Here is a 27,615-nt window from a genome sequence, read left to right on the forward strand (position 1 = left end):
TAATAATACTTTATTTAACATGTGCGTATAAAGTGGCTTATTTCACGCTTGTTTAGCGTACTATAAGTGCCAGATTACCCATGGTTTTCATTAGCGCACGCCAGTAATCATTATTTCAAGCCTTTTAACGTCAACATGAAAATACGAACTCAAGACGACACCGCCTTTTCCCAAATGACCTTTTCACAATACGAACATCTAAAATGGCGGCTTTCGTAACCTGCGAAACGAGAGGAAAATGGCTGTATACAGGTGAGCGTGTACGAAAGTACTTTACAGACCCTAGATCTTCTAAACCTGTTATAACAAACCCTACAGTATTTATACTTTCGCGAGTTACGACCTAACCCCCTGCTAAAATTCCCTGCAGTAGGTAACGGAATAATCGCAATAGTTTCTTTTTTGCAACGGTAGAAAGTTATTAAAAATATAAGACGTATACAGCCTGTTGACTCCCATTTACAGGCGATGCGTTTGACGTGTAGCAGTGAACAGGCCTTATATATCTTATAATTTTTAAAACTTTTTACCGTTGCTAAAAAAATTATTGTGATTATTCCGTGACCTTCTATAGGGAATTTTAACGTAGAATCCAAATTTCAACAATTTCAAAGTTGATTTTGCTGTTTTGTCTTTACGGGTACTTTGTAGAGGCTCCATTTGGTTCCTTCGGTCGGCTAGGGCTTATCGTAGAAACTTCTCAAGTATTGCCACTACAGCATCACAAACTTTTCGAGCGCTATAGTAGCATCACTTACGTTGCAACGCAAACTTCACGTCTCTTTGAAAGAACTGTCACTGCGTATTCGTCAAAGTGCCAAGCCAAAGTAAAAAAAAGGTTTTTACATGCAAAGAAAACTAACAATTTTCGTAATTTCATATAATTTTTGAGAATTTAATGAAATAAAAAACGAAAAAAAGCAATTCCTTATCTGTTTAGATCATTCCTTTAATATTCATGTATTTGTCCTCTTTAGAGTTGGCCTGTGACCCTTGGGGGGGGGGGCTCCGTCCGAAAGCTTCGCCAGACGTTGCGCCCCTTGGAACCCGCCACCCCTGCTATGCACTCATAAAATAAAATTGTATGAGCGACTCGTGTGGTAAGAACTCATTTATTGAAATTTTGCTTATCAAAATGCTTACACAAACAGTAAATATTAAATTATTCAAATTATCCGTTATAAATTGTCACTCTTACGAAACATCTTAGTGAGTAGCGTGAAACAAACAATTTATTCTATGAGAAAAAAATATTAGTAAGAATTTGTTTATAAAATTTTGTAATGATTTTAATGCATGTTAATTAATGTTCCGTTGATCGAATGTTGAACAAGGGTTCTTGAAAAAACAGCGTGGCTCATGCATCGCACAGTGTGAAAAAATAGACAAATGACCGTCCTTGACTCAAATTTTATCGGATTTAAAAAAACCAAAGTAAAGATTATTAGGAAGAGAGCCTTCTAACATGGGTCACTGCTACATTCTTATTTTTTCTTATTCGCTTTCCTTGGCTTTTAAAAAAAACATACGATACATGATTTATATGACATGAAACATCATATCATTGTTCATAGTTACTGAATACTTAGATCCACAAATCTAGACTCAAAAAACCTAGACTCGTAATATCTAGAGCCACATTATCTAGAACAAGCAAACCTAGACCTAGGATGCCAATGTCCATATGACCTTGGCCAACGAAACTTAGACTTTCATCATTATACCCACAAAACCTAATGTTAGTATGCCTAAGTCCAAAAAATGTAGATGTACAAAACATAGACTCACGAAATATATATCCATGAAATCTGTACCCACACAATTTTAACCAAGGATATCTAGATCCACAAATGTAGATATACAATACCATAATTCACCACACTTAGACCCCCAATAACTCAGATCCACAAAGCCTAAGTTTATAGAGCACAAATCCACAACATCATAATACGATCTATGTGATACGTGTAATATTATGGTTTATACGAAAATTTATAATCTAAGATATATTCAAATATTAGAAATAATAGCTTTTTTTAAATCACATGTTTTATACAATTTGTTCTTCTATGTATGATGCTATAAAATGTATAAAAGTAACATTTTGTCGTATATCTTATAAATTTAAAAAGTTTAAAATACATTTTGAAATATATAATATAAATACGATTTTTTTCTTCTAAAATAATATGAAATTTGTATTTTCTTTTATTCAATAATAAGAGGAAAATTTTTTGGAGAGTTTATAATCAATTTCAATATATATTTTCAGAGATTTGACTTGTGAGTGTGAATGGAAAAAATAATACTAATATGTGTTCCTTTTGAATAATTGACTTATGATTTACTTAAAAATAATATGAATAATTCATTATCATATTTAATATAGATTATAACTAACAAGAAATCACTCGTATAACTCATTGGTGTTTTTTTCTGCGTTCCTCGAAACAAACAAAAAATACATCCAGGTATTTATGCGTTTTCTTGTATAATTGAAATTCTAAGATTTAAGTTTGAAATATTCTAATTCATAAAATGTTACGAATAAATTATTCAAAATGACGGGAACTGATTTGGGAAAAAGATAAGAGTCCAGAATCTAACATTGATGTAATTTTAAATTATATAAAATCTACGTATTCATTTTCCGAATACATTAAAAAAATTAGAACACTTGAAACAAAAAATTTCTTTTTCATTTAAAAAAAATTTAGTAGTGCTGCACGTTAGGCGATGCTTCTTCAATTGATACCAGTACATAATTCAAACCTATCTAATTCAGAAATAAATTGTAAACCTACTATAATTGGGTAGCCATGTGAATATTTTAAAGAAGCATCTCGAAAAACAAAACTTAGACGAGCTTCGGAAATTGCTAATTTATATAGAACAGAAAAACTGGTTCTGGCACTAGGAATCAAAGATCGAACAACAATAACCAATGCTGACTTACAAAATGAAATTCTATGTGATACTGAAAAGATAAGTAGAGCTTTAGCTATTTATGTTTGACGATTAGTTATACTCACATAATAAAGCAATTGCTGAAGCTAAGGATAAATGTTACCCTGCACATGTAGACAAATGTAATACTGGAGCAGCAGTAGATGTCATATCTCTTCTTAAACATTCCTTTAAACGAATTCTAATGACGTCAGATATAACAGAACTACAAGAGTGTAATAAAAACATAACTTTTCATGGCAAGTACAGAATGGATGGAAGTGCAGGACAGCAAACGATAAATCAACGTTTCAAAAATGAACGTTTGGATTCAAATGACCCTTCGGATTCAAATTACATTCCGGAATTAAGTGATAGTTAAAATAAAACTAATGACAGAACAAAATTTGGGGATTCATTGGTGTTTATTACAACTTTTGTTCCTCTGGATATTACAACTGCGGATGATAAAGTTTTGTGGTTTGATTGGAAACCATCTTCCACGTTGTATTGCCGCCCAATAAATTTCGATTTTCCTGAAGAAACTACTGAGATCATACGGCAAAATTACAACACATTCTCGAAATCAGTGAATAATGTTCAAAATTATATTTTGGAATTTATAAACATGGAATTGCCTATAAACTCAGATTTCGGATCATGAACAGTATCAGTTTCAAACAAAGAACTAAAAATAACAGAAAAAAATATACGGCAAGCATTAAAGAAAAAAATTGGAATGACTGTTGATGTCGTAAAACAAGGTTGGGGTACATCTAATACTTGGAATGTAGCGCGTACATTTTTTTCTCAATACGAAGCTGTTTTAGAAGTTATTGGTATCGATAAAGAGATGTTACAAAGCATGTCAAATAACCACATTTTTCTTCTAAAATTTTGTTTCCACCTCATTTTTTCTATTCCCCATATATGTTTTATTGTCCCTGCTGCTTTTTTTTATCCTTTTTCTTATATGATCTCTATGATGTCCATTCGTTTGCAAGATATTTCTCAAATATTTAAACTCTCTTGCTTTTTCTAACTTTATTTCCTTCCTTCTACTTGGTCATTCCTTTTTGCTTCCCCCTTCTTTTCTAAACCTCTTTATCTTTGTCTTTTCTGCATTTAAATTCAGCTTTTCCCAATCTAAGTATTTCCTTTATCCTGTAATTAAGCCCACCATCCCTTCTACATCCTCTGCCATCAATACTATGTCGTCTGCGTATGCTAGTGCATATATCTTTCCCTTTTCTGTCATGACTACTCTCCAAACTTCTCCCCTCATTTCTTCTCCCAAGCCTGATATTAATATATTAAATAAAAGTGGGCTTAAAGAACATCCTTGCCTCAATCCTCTCACCAACCAGAATATATCTCTCTCTCTCTCTCTCACTTATGACCTTTTTCACCATACATTTTTCTTTTTGACCTCGGTCCAAAGAGTCAAACGCCGCCTTTAGGTCCAGAAACATTGCTATCATTGACGCGTTTTCCCTTTTAATCGTCTTATTAATATATATTTCAGAACATATGTTTTGTTCATTGCTCCTATTCCTTTTCTATACCCTGTCTGATTCGGTGGCTCTATATTTTTCTCCTCAACTTCTAACTTGAATCTCTCCGACAAAACATTTACATAGACTTTATACTCATTTGCCCATTCCTCTAATGCCGTCCCTCAATATTTCCATACCATATTTAAGACCTCATCTATACCAGGTGTCTTTCCATCCTTAATTATTCTTAAAACTTTGAATATTTCTTCCCTTGTTATGTCCTCTTCCTCATCTCTTTCTTTACGATATTTTTCTCCCTTTGAGACTTTTCTCTTTACTTGTCCGAGCAAATCTAAAAAATATTATTTCCATTCTACCTTTTCAATTTCTTGTTTTACTCCTTCATCTCTTTTTCTCTATTTACAACCTTCTATACTTCTTCCTACGTCTTACACTTCTCTGCCTTTTTCTTAATCATTTTATTCTCTTTCTTTTGATCACACAATTCAGTACACTCTTTCTTTTTTATCCTATATTCTTCCCCATTACATTTTTCTTTCCTTCACTTTTCAAATTCCTTTCTGACCTCCATATTTTTTTGTCTTAACAATCCTCGTTCCTTCCACTTTTATTCCTTCCTTTACTAACTTCATTTTTGTTTGTGCACTCTGATCCCCTTTTTGTTTCTCCTACCATTTTTTCCGTCCCGTCATTCACATTTCCCTCTCCCGTTTTTATGTCTCTGACCTTTTCTCTTAACTGTTATTTTCCTTGCCTAGACACATCCCCTTTCCTACACTTTTCACCTTGGCTTCTTTTTGAATTATTGCTATCACTCTCTTACCTCATCATCCACTATCACAGAATCAATTACCATTACCTTTTCTCCTTCTGTGCGTGCATTTTCTCCTTTCTCATCTCCCTCTATAATTCCGTTTCATATAAACCATCCCAACTTCTCCAAGCTCTTTAAAAACTTCTTTTTCTACCCATTTAGTACCTTATCTTTGAATTTTCTTCCTCTCTCTTCGCTCAATTCCCTTCCTCCTCTATCTCCTGTTCTCGTATTGAAATCATCACCTATTATATGTCTAAAATTTTCTTTATTTTCTTCAATTATTTATTTTATCGCCTCTGCTTTCTCCTGCATATCACCATTCACATAATCCGCCACTACGTTCCACTTCTCTCCTACTATATTTACCTTTTCTACTATAAATCCTTCTTTTTGTTCCTACCTCTCTTTCTTATCTTTCCCTGTTATACATTCGTTCCTTACTCCCATCACCATTCCTCCCATTGCTCTGCCCTTTTATTCTTCCTCTTTGAATTTTGAACTTGCCATTTGTAACCTCTTGATAACTTTTCCCTTACTCTTTCCCATCCCTTTTCATCTAGCCACGTCTCTATCATTATAACTACATACCATTATGTCCAATTTCTCATTAACTCCCCATAACTTCTCTCCAGCCCTACTTGATTCCAGCAACATGTCTTCCATTCTTCCCTACTTTTGTTTCTCGTCTCTTTTCCCTCCCTATTATTGCTTACTTCTATATCTCCCGTTTCTTTTCCTACTAGTTTACCGACACCTTATTTTTTATTAACTCTTCTCTGTCCTCGTTCCAATCACACCACACACGTTCTATCTGTATTTTCTCATACTTAACCCATGTTCTCTTTCCCTTGTTTCTTTTCTCTTCCTTTATTTTCCTTAACTGATACTGCGTGTTCCTTTATACCCATGTCAAATCATCCTCTATTCTCTCTGAGCTTTCATATAACATCCTCTTCTTTGTCATCACTTCCCTTTTATGTTCCCGTTTCTTTAGTCTCATCAGTACCATTCTTTCCCCTTTTCGCTCTTTCCTTTCTACACTTCTCACTTCCTCTATTTTTACCTTCGCATCAATCCTTTTTAGTACTTCTTCCACTCCGGTCTTTAGCTCCTTCCCCTCTAATATTATACACTTTATCACTATATTTCTTTTTCTGTCCGCCCCTTCTTTCCTTTCTATACTTTGATCTATTTATCTCAGACTTTCCTTCCTCGTGTTTCCACTCTTACCCCCGCGAAAATCCCGGTTCGAGCTTTCTAGTTTATCCATCCTACCTTGCATCTCCTATACCTTTTTATTATCATTCTGCTTCTCTGGTTTTTGTTCCAATGACTGCATCCTCTTTTCTAACTTTTCCCCGACTTCTCCTTATTTATTTATTTCTTTTTTATGTTCAGCTATTTCCCGCCTAATTCCCTTCTTTAATTTCTCTCCCCTTTTCTTCTGATTTTCTTCATAAATCTCAATTACTTCTATCATAACTTCGCGAATTTTTTTCAGTCTTTCCTCTTTCATCAGGACTTCAGTTTGATCTCCACTTCCTTCAGCCCCTTCACTATTATCATCCTTCTCTACAAAACTCTGCTTTTCCGGCAGCGATCTAAACATTTTTGGATATTTCAAGCTCGAACCGATATCGTTCTTCTTTTCACGATCAAGCCAGTCCCCCCACCCTGTCACAAAACTCAAACCAACCTAACCTTAACTTCCAAACAAATCCGTCTCAATCCTCAAAAATATCTTCCTCCCCTTTTCAATCTCACAATCCCTCAATTAATCTCTCACAGCCACACCCTTTTACACACTTCCACTATCCACTCATCTCAAATTTTACCACAAATATCAGAAAATCTCAGCATCAGCAATTCCCGCTACCTTACACTTTTATGCCGGAAACGAAGTCGAAATACTGTTATTGAACAAAAATTTGAAATTTTAAGGTTATGAAAATTGATATGTCAATTAGCTGGCTATTTTAATTGCTATTAGTTACTTTTCTACCAGTACTGTAGTGGAACCGTTTTCCGACTAAAGTCGTATAGAAAAAATCTTGCTCTTGTTATTCGATGATAACAAAATCATTTGAACCACATTAATACACGGTTCAAACGTACTAGTTTTAAGTCAAATGTAGATTCAAAAAGTTACAAGTGATAAATACATGGCATAAAGACATATGTAAATAAATAGACTTCAGTCACATTATTACTTGATGGAAATGTAAATTGAACCTTGTTCGTCGAATGAGACGAAATATTTAAAGTTTTAAATATAATATAAATTTATCAGTTTCAACGTTTCAGGTCATACCCTGTGCATCTATTTACTTATCTGATTACCCTGAACTTTATGGGAGGATCTTGTTCAAATATTCAATGTTTAATTCTCTAAAGGCGTTTTAATGTTATTTTCCGATTACAGGTCAGTTGTTTATGTCTTACCTTAACAATCTGATGCGAATGATATATTTTTGTAAGATTAAAGAACTCAGATTTTATTCTGGTCATTTAGTATAGAAGTTGATAATAGATTTTATGCTTTCACGATGATTTATTTTGATAAAAAGAGATATTTCGGGTTTCACTCGTGTAAAAAACTACGAATTGTTTGCCGACGTTTCGTGGACATTGCAGTTCACATCTTCAGGGCTGACCTGAAACTGAGGTATCCGATCATGATGTTCTTAGGTATACTATCTACGATGCCTGTGATTGGCCAGAGCGCCCCACCGTGGGGGCTAGTCGAACTTGATTGACCAATAAAGTCTTTTTTTTTTAAATCCGGGAGAACGGAAAGCCAAATCGGATTGGTATTATATCCATTGTCCCTATTGATGTTACTAGGGTTTTTTAAGATTTCGATTACTTCTCTATGTTTTCTCTGAAATTTGTTGTGTGTTTTTGCAATGACGGTTGTTTCATCAAATAAAATGTTATGTCCTGTTTCGATATGATATTCAGTTAGTGCTGATTGCGTGAAATGTTTTAGCCTGACTTTACTTTCATGTTCCTTCATACGTTGGCTTACCGCTCTCCCGGTTTCTCCAATATAGACTTTGACACAAGAACAAGGGATTTTATATACTCCTGGATCACTGAGGGGTGCCTTTTTATCTTTAGGGTTATTTAGTAGTTGTCCTATTTTCGCAGGTGGTTTAAATATGGTTTGGATGTTGTGTTTGTTGAGAATTCTTCCTATTTGTTCTGTGACACCTTGGATATAGAGCAGGGTGGTGGTCATTTTTCTCTCTCTTTCTTTCGTAGGTTGTGTTGACTTGCTTTTTTGAGTGTGTTTTCTTATTGCTTTATCAATTTTTTTGTTTGTGTAAACGTTCTGTATTAGGATTTTTTAAACGTTTTGTCATTCCTTTTGCAATTATCTTTGTCTGTTATGAAGACAGCTTTGTATACAAGGGAGTTGATGACCGATTATTTTTGAGATGGGTGATGGTGGGAGGAGGCATGTAGGTATCTTTTTGTATAGAAGTTGGTCATAAAGTTTAAAGCGAGAGTGTATTAAAATAAAGTTCATTGTTATCGATTAGCAATCGATTAGTATAGCACTGGCTTTTCGATTTGTTTATTGAATTTTAAATTATTTAAAGAAATTGTTTGCATCAGGTCTTACCCTGATTTTCGACAAAATTCATTAATTTGAATTAAATTGAACTTTATGCTTTTTTCCATCACTAAATAACAATTAGACCTTATTCATACTTAATACATTAACTTAATACATTATTTTACAGGTTGTTTGAAGATGGGTCTTGCATTAAATCATCAAAAAAGTTGATCAGTTAAATTGAAATTGAATTTGGCGGCTAGCCTGATTCATATAATAGCTTTTTTACTAAAAATTTATTGATCAATAATTTAGGATTTGAACTCCTACTCTGTCGCCGAAGAGAAAGGCCAACGAAACTCGCTCTCGTGAAACTACTAATGCTAGCACATGGGCATCCTTTCACCAGACTATTTCCTTGGGGCAATGTAACATGACGATGATCAACACAGAAAACTAACGACGGTTTTGTCAACTATATCCGTTAAATCTGCCATGTAAACCCCTCTTTCTACTCAGAGAGCCTTTGCTGACTTCAGCAGAGATCAGGAGGCAGCCGAGATCTTAAGACTCAGGTCGCTTGTCAGTCCGTCAACTTTGAGCAATCAAATGGGATCAGCGAAAAGGGGATTTAGAATCCTGCGTATTGAGAGGGAAGATAATGTGTTTCGACCAAGGATTCAAAACGTGCACAGTTCCGCGGTTGATTAGGTTTATCGTTGGTGAACCAAATGAAAATGGGCAAATAGTTTACAAATAGGTTTTTTTTCAGAACAATGATATCTCGAAATCATAGTTAGTAAGGGATATAGTTCCAAAATAATTAAAATAATAGTCAAAGCATAGGTCGAGTCTTGTTCCGTTCGAACGATTCACGTGGTTTTCCATTATTGATTTAATATTCAAACGCATCGACCACACGAAGAACGGGTTCTTTGTTCGCCAGGCGCGAGGATGACTCAAGAGATAGCGACAGTCGAATAAGGTCCTAAAGGCCGCGCACAAGGGTAATACAAAAAAATTATGAAACACATACTTGCGGACGCCAGCCTTCATGAAGGCAATCCTGAAACTTTGATTAGGATGAGAACAAATCAGTCCGGATTTGGCCAGAACGATAAAATAAAATAGAAGAAATACTTGGTAAAGGTTAGATGACAACATTCCTCTTATTAGGATCACACATAAGCGAACATAAGTGGAAAGAGAAAAAAACAATATAAATAAAGGGGTAGCTTGTAGGGGTCGAGAAGGGCTAATTAAAGGGAAGACAAAGAAAATTCAAAGGAAACAAAAGGAAGATAAGGGGGCCAAGGAGGAGTTATGTTTTGCGCTCGGGATGATTCGGGGCACAATTCAACAGGTGGCCTTTTTGCGTCCCTTCTCGCCACATCAAAAACAGAAGGTCTTTCTTGGGTGGGGACATTCGGAGTAACGGTGGGAAGTCTCCTGGCAGCTCCAGCATCCGAAATCACCGGTCTTTCGGAAGAATTTTATGGTGTATGGATCCACTTCACTGGGAGTAGGGACGGTAACGTCGAGAAGGGACGGGATATGGACAGGGCTATGACGGGAAGGACGGGAGGATCGAGGGCGAGAGGGGTAGGGTGCTGAAGAATCGGGTAGTTCGGGACTTGGGTGGGAGCTACGTGAAGGGGAAGTTCAGGGTCTAGAGCGAGATTTGGATTGGTTCTGGGGCGAAGTTGAGTGTTGAGGGCGGGGAGCGTGACGATGTGGTGGGGAGGATAGGCGTCGGGAGCGAGAAGTACGAGAAGAGGGGGAAGAAGATGGATGTCGGGGCCGAGAGGAGTGACGGTATCGGCAAGGAGAAGAGCGTCGGGAGCGGGAGGAGTGACGGTAGGGCGAGGGAGAAGTGCATCGGTAACGAGAGGAATGACGGCGTCGTAAAGAGGAGGAGTGTCGGGAACGAGAGGAGGGTCGGTAAAGGGAAGAGGAAGAGTGTCGGGATCGAGAGGAGTGACGGTATCGGGAAAGATAAGTGTGTCGGGAAGGGGAAGAGTGTCAGGAGCGAGAGGAGCGACGGTATTGAAGGGGGGGGGGGGGGGGGGGGGGGGGGGGGGGGGGGGGGGGGGGGAGAAGGGTGTCGGGAACATGATGAGAGGAACGTTTTCTATAGAGAATTTCAAAGTCCTGCTCAAACAAAGACAGTGACCATTTCGCCAGTCTACCGGTAGGGTTCTTTAAATTATGTAACCACCGAAGCCTACTATGGTCCGTTATCACCGTAAACTTATACCACTCTAAGCAGGGTCTAAATTTCTGGACAGCTCATAGGATGGCCACGCATTCTTTCTTGGTGGTAGTAAATTTAACCTCGGCGTCGGTCAAGGTCGGACTAGCATATGATATGACATATTCTACGCCGTCTACGTTCTGCGTAAGGACAGCTCCTAATCCGGTATTACTCGCGTCAGTTTGAAGGACGAAGGGAGTGTTAAAATCGGGACAAGTTAAGACAGGGGCCTGTGATAGGCAACGTTTAATTTCTTCGAAGGCAGCTTGCTACTCGTCCTTCCAAATCGACTGTTGTTTCTTTTCCATCAACATGGTTAGCGGAGATGCTAGTGTCGCGTAACTTTGAATGAACCTGCGATACCAACTAGATAAACCTAGGAACCTACGAAAGTCCCTGACGTTGCGGGGAACCGGGTACTTAAGGACGCGGTCGATCTTGTCAGGGTCCGTTTAGAGACCATGTTCGTTTACTAGAAAGCTTAGATAGTGTACTTGGGGGCAACAGAATTCACACTTTTCGTAGTAAAACTCTAGACCTGCTTCGTGAATTTTTTTCAATACCATTGAGAGCCATTCAAGGTGTTCTTCGAAGGTTTTTGTGACGATGATTCTGTCGTATATGTAGGCGAACGCGTGTGGTTTTATTTCTGGTCCAATCAACCAATCTGGTAAGCGTTGGAATGTCGCTGGGGCGTCGGTGGGGCTGAAGGGCATACGCTTAATGTGAAACAAGCTACGTCCCGGGCGGTAATAGCTGTTTTTTCCCGACTGGCCTCATCCAGGGGGACTTGGTGGAAACCTTTGCGCAAATCTATCTTGGAAATATACCGGGCACTATGTAGTTTGTCGAGAATACCATTCATTTGAGGTAGGCTCTATTATGTCGTGGGCTAACATCTTATCTACCTCCGCGACCACGGCTTTCATAACTTTTGGAGATCTTAAATAGTTTCTTTGTTTAATAGGAGGATGGTTGCCTACGTCGATGGTATGTTCTATCAAGTTTATTAATCATGGTCTTTCAATAGGTTTTGGTAATTCTTGTTCTAAAAAATCTTTAAGCGCGTCAGCTTCTTTCATCGAAAGCTCTATAAGTCCGCAACAATTTTCTAAGTTATTATTTTCTACCTCAAAATTCTGCCTCTGGTTCAAGTTGTCTTTAAAAGCCCAAGTTGTGTCCTGAACGCGTCCTCTTCAATTAATTGTTTTTAGGTTTAAGCTTTCGTTCAGCTTTAGGCCGCCTGGTCCTACGAACGATCTAGACGCGCCACTATCAAATAAAGCCTTAATTTTCTGGCCTTGAATTGAGATGTTTAAATACAATGAAGGCTGTGGACCTAATAAAGAGTGACGCCTATACTGAAATTCGGACACTTTGTAGATAGGGACAAGGTCAGTATAAGAGGTTTCTACTTCTAAAATTTCGTTACCAATTTCTGTCAAGTCGAGATTAGGGTCGATTTGGTCGATGCTCGAATAGCATAGGTCGGGGGGACGGGAAGGTAATAAAGGGTCGGACTCGGGTTTTCTTTGGCTCTTTGCCGAATTCGATTGTGCTGAACTATTAACAGATATTAATTTTCTGGTGTTTGAATCGTACTCTGCAACTATAAACTGACCTTGTGACTGGAGATCTGATAGAAAAAGGTTACTAGCGGAAACTGAAAAAGAATCTACCCCCTTTGGTTTTATTCTAACTGCAGGTACATTGACAATTAAGGGGATTTCTAATTCTTTAATAAAAATTTGGTTGCGAAGACAAAAAATGTTATTTCCAATTCTGGGGGGTGTGCACTCCCGTGAATTTATTAAAATTAGAGTGTTCATTCAAATATTCTATTTCAAATAATTTAATAATTGTAAAAGATTTGAATTTACTTCTATTTACTGTGCGCTTTATGTTTGAAAAAGATTTATCACAACCCTTTTATGATGCATTCTCCCCGCAATACACCTTGCTTTTCAGTTTTCCGAACACCTGGGACACTCTAGTTTGGTGACGTCTTTCCAGCTCTATCCGTAACAGAACCTATTTCTTGGTATCGTGCAAGTAGTGAACCCATGGCCAGGTTCGCCACAGTTCCAGCATTTGAATCGAGAGAGGGGATTTTCTGAGGGATCAGTGGGTCTCTGAGAGGGAGGCTTTGAAGTTTGAGGATTAGTTTCAGGATTTGTTCTGGGCTTGGACTTGTACTCAGGTCTAGGATTATTTTCCTTTTCTTTGGTAAGACACATTAGGTCGACTGGACCTTCATAGCCGAGCGACTCCATGTACTCCTCTAAAAACGTAAGCTTTTCCCCAGGGGGTTGTCAGGGCCTCTGTTTGGTTTCCGCTAATTTGGGTCTCTATAAGCTAGGTCAGGAACTAGGAATCGTTCGGGGACTGCGGGAGGCTTATAACTTCGCGCCACATGATAACTCTTCTGAGCGATGTTGGCAAGATATTCCAGGTGAACGAAGTCTTCGATGTCGTTGCGATGGATAGCTAAGTGTAACTTAGGCAATACGTTTCTATGTGCATTGCTATCCTCTTCATCTTCTGACATTCGGGGTCTTAGTTTATCAAACATGGCCCGCATGCATGTAAAATAGTCAGAAACGGATTCCCTTTCGCCTTGAGTTCTGAGATGAATCTCTTGCCTCAGTTGGAACTGGAAGTCTGAATCCCCAAACCTAACGCTGAAGGCCTTGGAAAACTGGTCAAATGTTTGCCACAAATCTTGAGAGCCCCTAAACCAGTTGAGGGCAATACCCTGTAAAAAAAAGGAAATCACTCTCAACAAATTAGCGTCGCTGATTGGTACTAAGTCTCGACCCTCCTCAATTCGCATTAAAAAGGCATCTGGGTCGTCGTTTCGCGTTCCTGAATATCTAATATTCCACTTGCGCATAATTTCATATGTATGCGCAGGGTAGAGGGGGCTGTACCATGACCACAATGTCGAGAGGGTGTGCGAGAGTGGGGTGGATGAATGAAAGTCTTGAAGACGAGAACGCGGTTCCTCGAAATTAACACGGGACCGCCGGGTTTTCATTGTACTCGAACTAGGGTAATAAGGGTGTGATTCAGAATCAGCATAGGGGTCTGTACACCTGTTGCTGCTTCGCTGTCTATTTGTGAAGGTACTTTCGTTATAGTCAGGCTCTTTTGTCCGACTATAATTAGGGCGACTGGGTCGGGTGCTATAAGGAACGTCATGAGAATCGCCTCCATGAGTTCTGTCTTCACATCTATCATCACGAAGTGCGTTGAAGGATTCTCTACTTGTATCGTCGTCCCACGCTCTGCTACTATAGTTTGACCCCGGTTTTTGTCCGTTCGACTGACTTTCGGTATAACCCGCTAATTGACCAGCTTTGACAAGTTCATCCAACATGAGAAAGTAGGATGAATTTAATTCGGTTTGTGTGGAAGCGTTAGTTTTGTTGATTTCTCTTTCTCCTAAAGAAAATTTTGGAGGGTTAAAATAAATTCATAAACACAGGTATCCACAATAACAAGAATGCGAAATAATTGTAAAGGCGATCAATATGATGGTAAATATGGGTGTCTGAAGTGCCAACCAGAAAACTCTGCCTTAATGATGTTAACATCTACGATCAATGAGATAACATTTCTTAAACTCTTGAACCAAATCAATCAAGGAAAAAAAATTTTAAATTCTCAATTTCATAAATGGAAGTTCCTTTTGTAAATTCGTATTTAAATTCGCTGGTCAATATTGCTCAATTTCTTGAATGAAATTGATTTTTAAAATTCCAGATTTCACTAAATTCCCAAAACTAAATTTTGTTCCAAAATAAAGAAAATTATAAACTCTGTAAAAATAACGCTTATTTATCTTTAAATTTCCGTTTCAATTCTCTAAATTATTCTTCGTAAATTTCGAAACATAAGTATCGTTCCGAATTTCAAAATCCACAAATTAATAATAATAAAAGGATAACTTAAAATTCTTAGTTTATAAATGTAGATTTCCATTATAAATTCGAATTTAGCTTTGTAAAAAAATTAGATCTTAATTTATTTAAAAAAAATGGATTTTCCAAAATTCCACCTTTTATAAACTCAAACTTGTCAAATGTTCGGTGCTCCAATCGTTAAAAAATTTAAGAAATTCACGTTTTATAAATGTGAAATTTTACCTTCAATCTTTATTTCAATTCACTAAATGAAACTTTTAATTGTGAAACCTAAAAAAATTTGTAAATTATGAAAAATTTCAAAAATTCCGAGTAAAAAAAAAGTTAAATTCTCGAAACCCGAAAAGAAATTTCAAATTGTGAAACCCAACAAAAATTTTAATTATGAAAAATTTCAAAAATTTCGAGTAAAAATATTGTTAAACTATCGAAACCCGAAAAGAAATTTTAAATTTTGAAATCTAAAAAAGAAAAATTTTTTGAATTATGAAAAATTTCAAAAATTTTGAGTAAAATATCGGCAAATTATCGAGACCTAAAAAGAACATTCAAATTTTGAAAACCAAGAAAATGTTTAAATAATGGAAACTTTCAAAAATTTTGAATGAAATATTGGCAAATTATCTAGACCTGAAAAGAAAATTTTGAATTTTGAAAACCAACAAAATTTTAAAAATTATGAAAATTTCAAAAATTTCGAATAAAATATTGGTAAGTTATTGGGACCTGAAAAGAAAATGTTGAATTTTGAAACCCAAAAAATTTTTTAAATTATAAAAATTTCAAAAATTTTAAATAAAATATTGGCAAATTATCGGGACATGAAAAAAAATTTAATATTGAAAACCAAAAGAATTTTTTAAATTATGAAAAATTTCAAAAAATTTGAACGAAATATCGATGAATTATTAAGAGATAAAAAGAAAATTTTGAATTTGGTAAATGTAAAATTTTATATCTTAATTTTCATGTAAATGTCGGATATAACAATTTTTAATTAATTTAATCAAATTAGTTTTACAAATTTTCGAATTTCTAAAACTTAAACCAAGAAAAATCTTGCCAAATTTTTAGGACCACTTTTGCTTTCCAACATAACCTGAAAGCGCCACCACACGTTGAGCGCCAATTGTCACACGGCCATTTCATTCGCAGTCGAATAAGGTCCGATAGGCCGCGATCAAGGGTAATACAAAAAACAATATGAAACACATACCTGCGGGCGTCAGCTTTCATAAAGGCAATCCTGAAACTTTAATTAGGATGAGGACAAATCAGCCCGGGTTTGGCCAGAACGATAAAATAAAAACGAAGAAATACGACACGATAATTTCCGATAAACGATAAATAACAAAAATTCCAAAGAAAATGCCTTACAAGAGGCTAGCTCGGTCCTTAGGTAGAGGGGGGGGGGGGTCGTTTAAATAAAACTTGACAAGACATTTCATAATAAAATAAGAATGTAATGACAAAGAAAAATAGAAAATTACAGTTGTCCAATAACGTGTTTACATAATAATGAGGAAATACATAAGAAAAGGTCAAATACGAACGAAAGAATACCATTGACATATAGAAAATGTCGTATTAGAGTCAAAACAGTATTTACAAGAAAGTAGTTGACCGAAAACCAGATGAAATCCGGTAAAAAGAAAACGAATTGACTTTAATAAATAGGCGATCTAAAAACAAAAAAGGGGGGGGGTCTGCAGAAGGGAGACACACATAAAAATTAACTGTGAAAAGTTATAATGAAATCGGAAACGAGAAAAGGCTACATAAGGGTCGGGAATCATAATAGGTACTCACTCACATTTTAAAAAAAAGGAACATACGAAGAAACTTCGAATAATCCATAATAAGACGCGGCACAGAATCACAGATAATAAGGCGAAGAGAACATCACTAGTCAGCACTCCGTTAAATAAGAACTACTCGCTAAACAGAGTGATCCAGCCCAGGGTCATACAAGTTCTATGATAATAAGAAGAAAAGGTAAAAAAAAGAACTGGCAGAGTCACTATAAAAGAGATTCAAGTCCTACCTCAAGATAAGGAAGCTGTAGTCGACGGAAAAGTTGCTTTTAAAAATTTGACACTCAGGTCCACACCCGAGCTTACAAGCGATACAACAGTTGTTCGCGCTACGAAGTTCATGGAAAATGTTGACAACTGTACCATCAAAGACTCAATTGACAAAGGGTATTATGAGAAAAAGTGACGACATATGAGAAAAATTGACGAATTCCGCCATACAGTCGAAAATCAAATTAAGAAAAACTCGGTCTGGCACATAAATAAGTAGAACAGGCTTGCGTCTGCAGAGTGTGTGGACCGATTACGGTAGAATTGACAGTCGAGTTTAATAAAGTAGTTGGAAATTACAGTATTTCCGCTTTAAAAATTCCACGTAGATTTTTTATTTTCCAATAACGTGTATTTTCAGCGCGGGTTACACGAGGAACTAGAAAACGACCGTTCATTTAGATGCGTTAGTGAAAAGGGCTCTCTGAGACGCAAAAGCGTTTTTAGATACCGAGTTTAACTCCGCAGCCAGTGGTTCGCCAAGTGGATTCGACATTAGCAAACCTGCGTTCGTACCAAGAGGGCCGGCAGTAGGCTGAGACGCGCAGAGATTACGCGAAGAAATTAAAAACCTGACTCCATCGGAGTTGAAATTGATGAAGCCACAAATGTTTTTCCCCTGTCACCGTAAGCCCAGTGCAGTAGGACTAGATCCAAAAGTTTGAGGATGCCATGCAGGAAAGAGGCGTCCCACATCTGTTGAATCCAAGGAGACAGGAATAACACCTCTATATGATCGACTGTATAATCATCAGTCATGCCCTCTTAAAAGACCTAATTATTAAGACAGAAAAAATCTTGGTCTGGTCGCCTGGCTCAGATTAAACTACGCAACCTGGCTAACCTTGTTAATCCCCGCCGACCATCAATATCTGGTTATGGAGGGGTAGCTGAAGCACCAGAGATAAGTGGTGGCTGAATTCACCGAGATTGAGGACTACTCCAATAGATTGAGGGGATTCCTCGCCAGGGAAAATCTCTTGGATAAGGAGGCAGTTCCAATTAACCCTGAGGCTTCAAGCGCATCAAACTTTCGGAATCAAAAATGAAACTGGTCTCCGATTACTTGTGAGATAATAGATTGTAAGCAAAGTATACAATTATCTAGTATTAAACCAGGCAGAATGTGACTCTGTCTCAATGATTAAGTATTATTAAAATTATTTCTATTCTATAGATGTACGTGCAACAATTCCAGCTGATAGTGAGTCTTATTCCGTATTTATTTTTGGGATAAAAATTTACAAATCTGAAATTACCAGTTTTGTCACATCATTTGTTTATTTGCGACGTATCAAGGGAAAAGATACCTTAGGATTAGCAGGCGAATTTTAAAGTAAAAGCGATTGAAGAGACGATCGAAGCCCGACATTCAGAGTGGGGTAGATTCTTCGGAATGCAACTGTTTCAGTTAAGGTATAACTTCTCGGTTCGTCTTCAGGAAACTATATAGGCTCCTCCCGTAGTAGTTCTATGTGTGGTGGTGCATAGGATCATATAAAGAATCTTCTGTAGGATCCGACATACATTTCTTCAAATAATTTTTACAAGGAATTGTATAGATATTTTAGTAGGGATAGCAGATATGGAACTTCATGTACCAATCTCTAGCCCTTTATATGCAAAGGAAGCTCGCAATCACGTTTACAGTAGTCGCATGAAAACAATGTATTGGCATTGCATGGCTATTTCATTAACAATTTTACTTCATTGAACTAAAATGTAGCAAGTATTAAACTACCAAAGAGAAAATCACATTACCTAGAAATACAAAGACATTAACATTCTTGTAATTTATATGCACACCTGGTAAAAGCCAACAAAATCAGTTACTGTATACGGATTTATCCTAAAAAATGCCGCTCACGATACTTTAGATTATTTTTTACTTTGAAGAATCTCCCAAAAAAAAATCCTTTAATAATCTTTACGAAAACTGTTTTTTATTAAACTATTTTCACTTTTCTAACAAACAATTATGACTCTTATTCATTCACAAGAGTACAGTTTTAAACAATTTGAAGTGGCCCTGGACCACTGTTCAGCGCCATTTCACTGTATCAATCGTTTATCGAAAAGCTCTAAAAAATTGTCTACAGTAATTGAGAGGAGGAAAAATAAAAGATGACATGAAAAATTTAAACATTTTGAATTAGTTTCATATATTTATTTGCAGTGCCGTTTTAATTTAAGTAGCACTTATAGTTACTTTTTATTTCTAATACGTTTGCCAATAGCAAATTCCACATAAATAAATTCTAAGCTATCATGTAAATGCTTTTCAGTCTGTGGTCCCAATCTGAATGAATCCGGCATTAATCCGTCAACACTCTCCAATCCATGCATTGAATACGCGTGAATCACACGCGTTTCAATCCTGCTGTGTAATACGAATATACCTGAAACCAATCCTCATTGTTTGGCTTGAGTTCGGATCAGAGTTTCATTCGGAAAGATATTTGAATCCTTCTAAAACAAAATTTTATTCGTTCTCAATCCGATGTCCAGTTCGAATGAATCAGAGATAATTTGGAACAACTTTTAAACCTTCCCGTTCCGTTACCAAAAACAACTTCAATCCGAATAAATCGTAAAATCTAAGATAAGCATACTTTTCAATCCATGACCTTAATCCGAACTAATCCAAACTCACTTTTCTAATTATAGATAAATAATCCCCCCTTAATTCGCAAAACTTTCAGTCCTTTCCAATACATTATCTGTAATGCATTATCTGTAATATTACCCCATAAGTTACCAAAAAAAATTTTTAATTTCGGAAATGTATCAACATGTTCAAAATTGAACTATCGGTAATTTATGGTAAGTTACCATATTAACCTGTGAAATTACCATAAATGACCAAAAACTTCCATAAATTTCGATAAATTTGTTTAAAAAAGTTAAAATTGAATTTTCGGTAATTTATGGTAATTTATTGTTTTTACCTATAAATTTACCATAAATAACCAAACATTTCTATAAATTTTCGAAAATTCCTTAAAATGTTTAAATTTGCAATGTCGGTCACTCATGGCAAATCACTATATTTACCTGTAAAATTATCATAAATGGCCGAAAATTTATAGACATTTTAAATTGAATTTTGGGCCATTTATGTTAAGTTATAATGAAATATCCTTCAAATTACCGCAAATAATGCTTACTTTATTTGAAATCTAATGTGGGCTGATATCATAACTGTATTTCAAAAAGTGTCTAAAATTATATACTTGTTATAAAAAATATCGTATGCACCAAGGGGGAGACCTAAGTGCATAATATACTATTTTACAAGTTTACAACAAATTCATAACCTACTTTAATTCTTGATTCTCGCAAAGCGAGATTCACGTTGTATTCTGTCGAATTTTCTCAATGCGCCTCAAATTGGTTCCTTTTTACTGGGCTATATAATATATTGTATATATAAACTATATATTATATAAATTTTGTATACAGTGCGCCATATTTTAATTGACGAGTAGGCACAACAATTTGAGAATGCCATTATGAAAATATCTATATCCTTATCTTGAAAATGTATACAGGATTTCGCACGGTGTCCAGAAGACATCTTTAAGTTACAGAAACCAAATTGAACAATGTTGAATATGGTCCCTCGTCGTCCAGGGACGTTCTTTGGATCTTCATACCAGACAAATTGATGTATCGTAATTAGGACTCACATATACGTGCGATGGATGTCATAAAGAAGTCCCAAAGACCACCATGTTTCCACGGTTACTGGATAAGTTATTGTCGTAAAAGCAACACAGAGATGTCGTAAAGACTTTCTTAAATTCTGGTGCCTACTGTCTGATTAGTTTCTTTGAATAAATTTGTTAACATAATTATTATCTTATTCGCCATAAATGTCATATAGCTTCTTTTTTATTCCGTTGGGCGTTCATATGTTTCCAAGAAAAATACTCTGCTTATAAATTTCCTCGTTTTTCTTGCTCCAATTCGATTGCTTCAAATAATGCTTGGAAATTACCAGCGCCAAATCCCTGTATTAAAACACAAAGGTAAATTATCATTCAAGCACCGCTTTTAAAAATAAGGCTTGCTATGAACTACTACTAATGAATGATAGAGGTGCTAACTCCTTAGTATTATTCAATTTCGAACACCTGCCCCTAACATCGGGTACCCGATTTTTTTCTTTTTGTTTTTATTATTAAATTAAGTGTTTTATTTTTGGTCGATTTTTTGTACCGTTATATTGAAATAGTATATTAAATTAGAAAATAAATGTCGGAATTTAGATTTATTGTTTACGGGAACATTTTGAAACAGTAAATTCTGTAAGACAGGCGTGAAACTTGGAAAGCTTAAAAACTCAGTGAAAATTGTATTCAAAATTCAAGAGCATTATTAACCTTTTACTATACATGCTTTGTCATACAATATTTTCTTTTGCACCCGTCGAAATTAGCTGTTATATTCATAGCTATATAAAATTACAAAAAATATTCGAAATAGGGTTTCAATAAATTTTGGAACACTTTTTTAAATCCTTAATTTTCAAAATAATTGAGGCAATTGACTTTTTACTTTTTATTATTATGAAAGGTTCTCTGGATTTTTAAATCTGAAAATAAATTTTAAAAAAAATTTCACATAAGAAATTGGTAGATTTTTGTTCGAAAATACAAAATTTGGGTATTTTCTTAATTCCTTTGAACATTTTCCCAGAAAACATGGTTTGTTTAAATTTGAAACAAATACATTTTTCAAATAATGCTCCAACTATGTGTGGGGTATTATTTTCACATTAATTCGTTCGGGTAGGAATGATACTGAAACTCATTTTTTTTATTCGAGAATTTCGGCTCTTATAACGTATGCTTGTCATGGTAATAATATGTGACCGTCCTCGAAGAAAGGGACCTAAGGCACGCTAGCTTTATTTTGCAGAAGGAGCGATTGAAGAGGGGATCCAAAAGAGGAACTACATGCAAGGGCCTAAATTTGCAGTAAAATAAAAAAACGAATTTTTAATATGTAGGAATAATATTTTGTACCATGAAAGAGATAAATGTTAATTCTGTTTTTTACATGTTTAGTGAAATTCATATGCCAACAGCCAAGGCCAATCTCAGACTTAGCTGTAGATATATGAATGTAAGTAAAAAATGTAAAAATCAAAAGAAAAATATTGTATTAAATAAGTACGTTCCTGAATATTATTTTTAGGCTATTTTTCATACGAGGTAAAATTTTCAAACTAACCTTAAGGTCTCGCATTTAAAAAAAAACTACTTTTTTGCTTTTCAGAAAATATTTGTCAGTCCAAAAGAATAAATGTATAAAGTGCCATGCCTTCTCAACAACTAAAGCCTATTTTAAGTGTACCTTACCGACTAAAAGTAATAGCATTGCGATGCGACATATTTATGTACACTTTCAAGTTCGAATATCTTCGATATACGAAGTAAAGTAGTACAAGATGCAAAATATAGAGAGAGACAGTCGAAAACCTAACCTGAATTTTCGACAGAACCTATTTCATTATAAAGAGCTCAAAAAATGTGATAAATGTGCAAGCTTCATTTCTTTCGGCTGGTCAAGGTTGATCATAAATCGAAGTAAGCGTTAGACTATGGTTATGTGACATTCCAGTCTGCACTTTGTTGTAGAATAAGGATATTAGCAGGTTCGTTTTAAGGTCTTAGTGGAGCAAATTAACTTTACATGCATAAAGCAAAAGTTTGTTATGAGTTTTTATTTCTATGTGCTTTTTTATCTATAAAGATATACATAGCACAATATTAGTTAGCGCCCTAATATACCAATTTAATTGCGTAACAATGTAAGTATTTACAATATCCTTTCATGGTAACTGTACATAAATTCATCGAAAAAATCTGTATATAATCCTGTTTAGGAACTTCCCCGTAATAGAACTTTTGAAGAATAAAACGAAGGACGTTATTCAGCAAACATAATAATATTGTTAAAAAATTTTCCGAACTGCTTTTCGTAAAGGAACTAGTACATTCTCATGTATAGGGTCCGACGCATGAATTTACTCCGGTAAAGGTACCTGTACAGGATCGTTCCAAAGTTTCAACCTCCATTTTTCTATACAGTAAACACGAACTACTATTCAGCTGAGATTGACAAGAGAGTTAACACACCTGCGAGTGTAATTAATGATGATTTTTTAATGAGACGATTTCTCAAAGAAAGAATTACTTTATTGCGTTCTGTACCTACATTTAAGTTCATTAATTTAGTTGGTAAGTAAACAGTTGGCTTCTCAAATGATACAGGCACACGTTCGTCTGTGAGTATTTCGGACGTAAATATTAGTTCAATTAATCTGTGAACATATCATATCTTAGGTAAGTATTTAGGGTTAAGATTAAGATGTACGTTCGAAAGACGTGTTTAAGAAATCCTACAAGTACCACAATAGGGCTTTGACTCTGCCAATATCTGGTAGCCCGAAAACTCAGGGGAGTATTTGCTGGCACGGGTATTACACGGGTACTCTGGTATTCAAGCAATACCCGGGTAACTGGGTATACGGATAAGTTTCAGGTAGCGGGAACACAGTTAAAGAGAAGATAACAGAATCACAGAAGTCAGATAATCTTTCATTTAATTCATCAACATAACGCGTCAACGTCCAAGCTGGATATGGGATTATTTGGTTATAAAGTTTCATGTTTACGGCGTTATCACTAAAACGGAAAATTGTTGAGGAATACTTCTCGGAACGTCGCGAAATAATTACTCGAGCAACAACTCAGCTGATAATTTTAAATCAATTGACCGTATCAAATCTTGCAAATCAAGGTTTTCTTAATTTTATGTGTTTTGGGAAACCACGTTATCAAATACCCTGTAAAAGAATGATCTGGAAAATGATTAATAAGGCGTATAATCATGTGTTACAACTTCTATAAAGAGATATCTTGAAAATACGTAGTGTCATCAAGTAGTTATCACAGCTGCAGTGAATTTGTTTGATGAAGTTAAGCATGATACCTCTTGTTCTGATCACACCCTACAATTTTCTGTCAAAACAAAGGTCTTATTTCAAAAACAAGAATAAAGAGAATTTGTAAGAAGATCCACAGAATAGTTAGGTATTTTCACCACTTCAATGTTGCTACTGCTGCTATAAGAAAAAAACAAGTGGAGTGAAAGTCGAAAATAAGGAAACTCAAAGCATTACATACTGCTGAAAACTGTAGTCTCATAAAGAACTTCAAAAAGGTAGTTTCGCAATAACTAATAGTACGATTTTGAATGCAATCTGACCCAAAAGAGAATCTTACGGCTAAACAATTTTCAGCCCTTCTCGATCCACGCCACAAGTCACTGCAGTCTGAACAGAATGAAACCGCAAAAACGAAAATTAGGAAGCATATTCAAGAAATGATGAAGGATGTGCTTATTACAAAATCTCCAAAAGCAAGGAACGCTGAAAATCCAATAGATTTAATTTTTCAACCCCAAGAGCATGATAAATCAAAACATGTGGCATCTGAATATGATTTGTACATGTGAGAGCCACAAATAGATCAAAACAGAGATCCATTATCGTGGTGGAAATATTATTCCCCGATTTATCCAACGTCAGCAGTTTTGGCAAAACAATATTTAGCAATACCATGATGTTCATCGAGCTCTGAAAGAACCATTTCAACGGCTGAAAATATTATGTCGTCACAGTGCAGCTGCTTTACGTTACAAATGTTAATTATTTTAAAAGTAAACTGAAATTTGATAAAATTTCACAATTTTTCTTTTATTACTGTTTTTTGTCAAAACGGTGGCCACCAGTCAGAGAAAATCTGGAATTCGTGAAAAAATCATGGAATTTTATTGGCCAGGGAAAGTCTGAGATACGTCAAGGATTTTCTATGTAAATACTAAGATATTGAATTATGCAATTATTTCAAAAATTAAAAACATTTGACAAAATTTCACGAAATTAAAAATTGTAAGGTATTTCAATAGACTATATGGTATTGTAAGAAATTTTAAGATTAAAGAGGATTTCAGGAGATTTAAGAAATTGGAGATAGTTGAAAATTCAAATTGACGACGATGAAAAAAATTTAAACCAAATGAAAAAATAGTTAAGGGATTCTTAAAGATTTTTGGGAATTTTCTATAATTTTAAAGGGTCAATTGTTTTCTTGGGATTTCATCGGCATTTCAGACTTCCCTGAAGTTTCTAGATTCTGTATTTACGGAATTTCGTGAAATTAACATAAAAGAATTTCACAAGATTGCAATCAAATCTGAAAGATTTCTAGAGATGTTATCATATATCAGGGCATTTACTTTTTTTAATGTAAAAGTGATAACAATGCTGTCAAGTTGATTTTTGTTTGATAAATATTATTTTCCAGCAAAAATAAAAAAAATTGAATAGAGAAATGTCGGAGAATTTTAAAAATAAAATCTATCGGTCACCCTGAAAGATAAAAAGTTATTTTTCATATTTTTTCAATTAAGACACATTAAGAAATCATTCAAAAAAGTTGTTATTTTAATTTTTGTTGGTAGTTTAAAACAGGAACATAAAAGCTTAAATTTAAAAAATCGAAATGTGTAAACATACTATTTATTATGGTTCAAGGGTATTAAAAAATTGATATTGTCTGGAGGTAGGCAGTTTCTTTTGACTGCTATAGTCGGCACATCTGCAGAAAACTTAGTTACGGATTTCCCTGATGACGCGGGTACGGCAAAAAATTTGTTGACTACTTTGGCTATTGAAGGGTACATCAATTCGTGATTTTTCCACCGCTCTAAAGGATTCACATCGTAGTTGATTTCTATTCCAGCTAAATACATTTGATATTGCATTTCAGGACTCTTATTATTCGATATATTGTTGAGGAGGAAGCCAATGGCTGATTTTTTACTACATGAATTATGCATTTCGTCAGTTGACATATCTGCAGCCATTTTTGTTAACATTTTGAAAATTTGTTGTCTTCCTTTATTTGTAAATTCAGCATGTAATAACTTCTTATGTCTATAATCTAAGAATGTGGCGATCTGATAAACAGAAGCTACATCCAATTCATTATTATCCATTTTAAAAGCCAATCTTAATTTGGCTACAAATTTTTCCCTAAATTGTTTAACACATTTGTTATCTGATGTTTGAATTATTAAGTGATTCCGTAAGAGGCCTCAAATCATTGGTAGAACCGCAGAAATTGTGACTTCTGAACGAGAAAAAAGTATTTTAATTGCCGATTTTAATGGAAAAAGTAAAGTTACTGAATTTGTGACAAGTTTTCATCGAATATTAGACAGATCATATTGCCCAGTTATGAATTCCTATTTTGCTTTAACAGATAATACCACAGAAATAAGTATACGATTTTCTTATAACGTATTGAACATGCCATAGATCAAATCTAACCTATCAAGGTGTCCTTCTATCAATTTTCCAGGTGTTGTTTCAAACATCTATTTTTTTCAAGAATGACAATTCAAATCAAGAATGCAATTTTCAAATATATTTTTGAAAAAAACTGACGTTTGGATGTTGAATGCTTTATAAACAATTACGTTGATCTTATTTTTTAAATCTTGTTCATTAATAATACGTTTCAGAGCTAAAACGAAGCTGTTTTCTAAAGGATTATCTTTAATCCTTTTACAAGAAAGAGACGAAATATTCTATTTCCAATCCGTATTTATGTAATGCATCTTTACTTATATATATGGATTATTTTTATTAGACAGCCAGTCATATATGGAAAGCGTTGCTGTTTCGCATTTAGAAATATCATCTCTAATTCTCTGTCCCATTACAGCATTTTTTAATTTTAATCACTTTCACATGACATTGTAAACTGGAATTACGTAATCAGGAGCAATTGCACTGAGAAAATCACGTAGACCATCACTGAAAACGATTGATATCGATAATTGTTTCTTTTTAATCATAAAGCTTACCGCCTTCAATATCTCTTCCTGTCGAACCATTCCACGCTTTTGTTTTAAAATACACATCCGTTTCTTTTTTGAAAATGGGGTCAACTCTCAAGGTGCATCTTTTCTTTGTTCAATTTCGCTAACTAAATGATGTTGATCAACATCTTCTTTTTCATTTGAGCTAAAAAGGACGTGGAATGAGATGTTTCCAATAGGGTAGATTTAAATTAAAATATGGCGGTAGAAATAAATCAATAAATGAACAAAATTAATATATTTACCAATAAATTAATTAATAATACATTTTTGTGAATTTTATATTGAAAGGAGAGACGAAAACATATTTTGGAAATGCTACATTTCATTCCATTTTGTTTACTTTATTTAAAAATGAAAAAATTGTTTAAAAAATATTAAAAATTGCAGAAATTAATAACTCAAAAAAACAAAAACTTTTTTGTGCTGTTCTACCACCACATTTCACCTTTTACGAGGGTGGATTGATAAGTTTCCGGCCTGACCAAGAGATGGCGCCACTAGGCCTACCTTGAGGTGGCGTTCTATAGTACCATCCTTAGATAGCTT

At 35.0% G+C, this 27,615-nt stretch overlaps 1 protein-coding gene across 3 annotated transcripts in view; it reads right to left on the reverse strand.

Annotated features, from left to right (window-relative positions):
• Positions 1-20,253: 20,253 nt before the first annotated feature.
• Positions 20,254-27,615, reverse strand: part of LOC117182113 (4-hydroxyphenylpyruvate dioxygenase) — a 549,071-nt gene continuing 541,709 nt past the window's right edge. For all 3 annotated transcript variants that reach the window (XM_033375146.1, XM_033375154.1, XM_033375145.1), the window contains one exon: positions 20,254-21,119. In XM_033375146.1, the coding sequence (XP_033231037.1) occupies positions 21,045-21,119 (75 nt within the window). In that variant the 3' untranslated portion in view covers positions 20,254-21,044. The remainder of the gene's footprint in view (positions 21,120-27,615) is intronic.

The sequence above is a fragment of the Belonocnema kinseyi genome, chromosome 10 (assembly GCF_010883055.1).
Source record: "Belonocnema kinseyi isolate 2016_QV_RU_SX_M_011 chromosome 10, B_treatae_v1, whole genome shotgun sequence".
NCBI classification, from domain to species: Eukaryota; Metazoa; Arthropoda; class Insecta; order Hymenoptera; family Cynipidae; genus Belonocnema; species Belonocnema kinseyi.